A 2,265-nucleotide genomic window follows, 5' to 3' on the forward strand; every position below is an offset into this window, starting at 1 on the left:
ACACGACCTCTCACACACACACCTGACCTCTCACACACACCTGACCACACACACACACACCTGACCTCCAAACCCTGACCTCACACACACCTGACCTCACACACACCTGACCTCCAACCCCTGACCTCACACACATGCTCACCAGGACCAGGACCAGGACCAGGAGCAGAGACCTGGTCCTGGTCCTGGTCCTGGTCCTGGTCCTGGTCCTGGACTCTGTCACATATCGTCACCTTCCTAAAATAATGGCCTAAGTCATGTTTTGACAAAAATGTTTTTTTTGCCTAAATCACCCCCTCATGATGCTGGCCACCTCTGGTAAAATCGCCTGAATCCTCAGTTGAGGGGAACATGCAATTCTACCCCCGGTTGTATAATGGCCTATGTCAAAAGTGTGACTCTTTTGTTGAGTTTTTTGTGTTTCCTGAAAAACCTGAAAAAATGACTTAGGCCATTATTTTAAGAGGGTGTCGATATGAAACTTGTGTATTGTTTCAATCATCAGCTGTGTCGACTTTTCGCCTCATGTCTGTTTTCACTCCAATGATTTAATAAAGAAAGTGAAGCAACAGGTGAGCGTCATGACGACCACATGACCTCTACAGTTTGAGGTAAAAATAGCTGCTGACCCCTGACCCCCCTCTGACCCCTGACCTGGTGGAGGTGCTGGTCTTTTCCATGGTGGACATGAGGCGGGCGAAGGCGTCGGCCACCCGGCTGCCGGAGCCGCCCGGGTCCAGCTTGGCCGTCGTCAGCTCGTACAGCTCAGGGTCCACACCTGAGAGGAGGGAGAGAGAAAACACCTGAGCAGGTTCTGTCACAGGTCTGATCCCTCAGAGTTCGATCTCAGACTGAAACCTGATCCAGATCAGACTCTACAATTAAAGTGACAGTTCAGGTGATCAGATGTGGGGTGGTGTGAGGTCGTCATGTTCAGTCAGTGTGTTACGTGCAGCCGATTCAGGTAGGACAGGAACAGAAAACACCTGTGTGTTGTGCTGGCCCCGCCCACATCAGCTCATCACTCTGAGTGTACCTGTCCTACCTGAATGTGCTGCAGGTAACACACTGACTGAACGTGACGACCTCAGAACCCCCACCTGGATTGACATGGACCGCCTCCCTCCATGCTGCAGGAGAAGCTGTAAGCGGGGGGGTGGGGGGTGGGGGGGCGCTTCACAAAGGAAACATGGAACTAAATAGAAATAAAAGATGTTTCTCATCATCAAAACATCTGGATAAACACACACAGCTCAGACAGGAAGTGTGTGTCCTGTGATCTCTCAGACGAGTGAGAAGTGGAGGCGGGAGGTTCATTTAAAGATGGGGGAGGGGAGCAGCTGCTGACCTGGGATGGATGGGGAGCTGGTGGAGCCTGAATCCTCCACAGGACCAAAGAAATCCAGGTTTAAGAGAGACGAGCCTCCGCTCGCTGCAGAACCAGGGGGCGGCCGAGGTTAACACACACAGAGAGAGAGAGAGAGAGAGAGAGAGAGAGAGAGAGAGAGAGAGAGAGAGAGAGAGAGACAGAGGAAACCAGAGACATGCAGCAGTGTCAGTGATCAGAGAGACATGAGGAACGTTAGAGTCTACAGAGGTCACACTCTCTCTCTCTCTCTCTCTCTCTCTCTCTCTCTCTCTCTCTCTCTCTCTCTCTCTCTCTCTCTCACTCACTCACTCACTCACTCACTCACTCACACACACACACGTTCATGCATGTGTTTTTTCCTCCTAACTTCTGATTGGCTGTGAGTTAGGGGGCGTGGCTGGTGAGTTCAGGACAGAAACGCTATGAGGGTTAGAAGAGTGTGGTAGACATGAGCAGTCGGGGGAGGGTTCAGGGTTGGGGGGGGGGTCACCTACCGTCCAGGGGGTTGGTAAGGCCGCTGCTGCTCCAGTCGAACTGGACAGGTGGGAGCGCCTCCTGCTGGAGGAGAGAGAGGAGGTTACAAAGGTTTGTTTGACTGGAGGAGTCGACTTCTCCTCACCGAAGTCTCCACACTTTGGTGATGTCACCATGACCTTTGAACCCCACAATCTAACCAGCTCATCCTTGAGTTCGGGTGAATATTTGTCTTCATGGTGTCATGAAACATCGTGTCTCCTCTGACCGTCTCCGGTCAGAGGAATAATGGCGTCTCACCTGGACGGCGTCTGAGGGACACGAGCTTTTCTCTGGAGCCAGCGGAGGCGCCTGGGCGATGGAAGCAATCATCTCTGCTGCAGAGACCGGCTTCACAGGCTCTTTGGTTGGTTCCAGCATCC

General features: G+C 52.5%; 1 protein-coding gene across 1 annotated transcript in view; it reads right to left on the reverse strand.

The window, feature by feature from the left end:
• LOC111672875 (aftiphilin-like) overlaps nucleotides 1–2,265 on the reverse strand; it is a 13,047-nt gene that overhangs the window by 1,605 nt on the left and 9,177 nt on the right. The window contains 4 exon segments of the mRNA XM_087169665.1: nucleotides 655–778; nucleotides 1,349–1,432; nucleotides 1,864–1,927; nucleotides 2,144–2,265. Of these exon segments, the coding sequence (XP_087025791.1) occupies nucleotides 655–778; nucleotides 1,349–1,432; nucleotides 1,864–1,927; nucleotides 2,144–2,265 (394 nt within the window).

This window comes from Seriola lalandi, unplaced genomic scaffold (assembly GCF_002814215.2).
Source record: "Seriola lalandi dorsalis isolate HSWRI2012SDOR001 ecotype SW California unplaced genomic scaffold, Sedor1 jcf7180002054905, whole genome shotgun sequence".
NCBI lineage: Eukaryota > Metazoa > Chordata > Actinopteri > Carangiformes > Carangidae > Seriola > Seriola lalandi.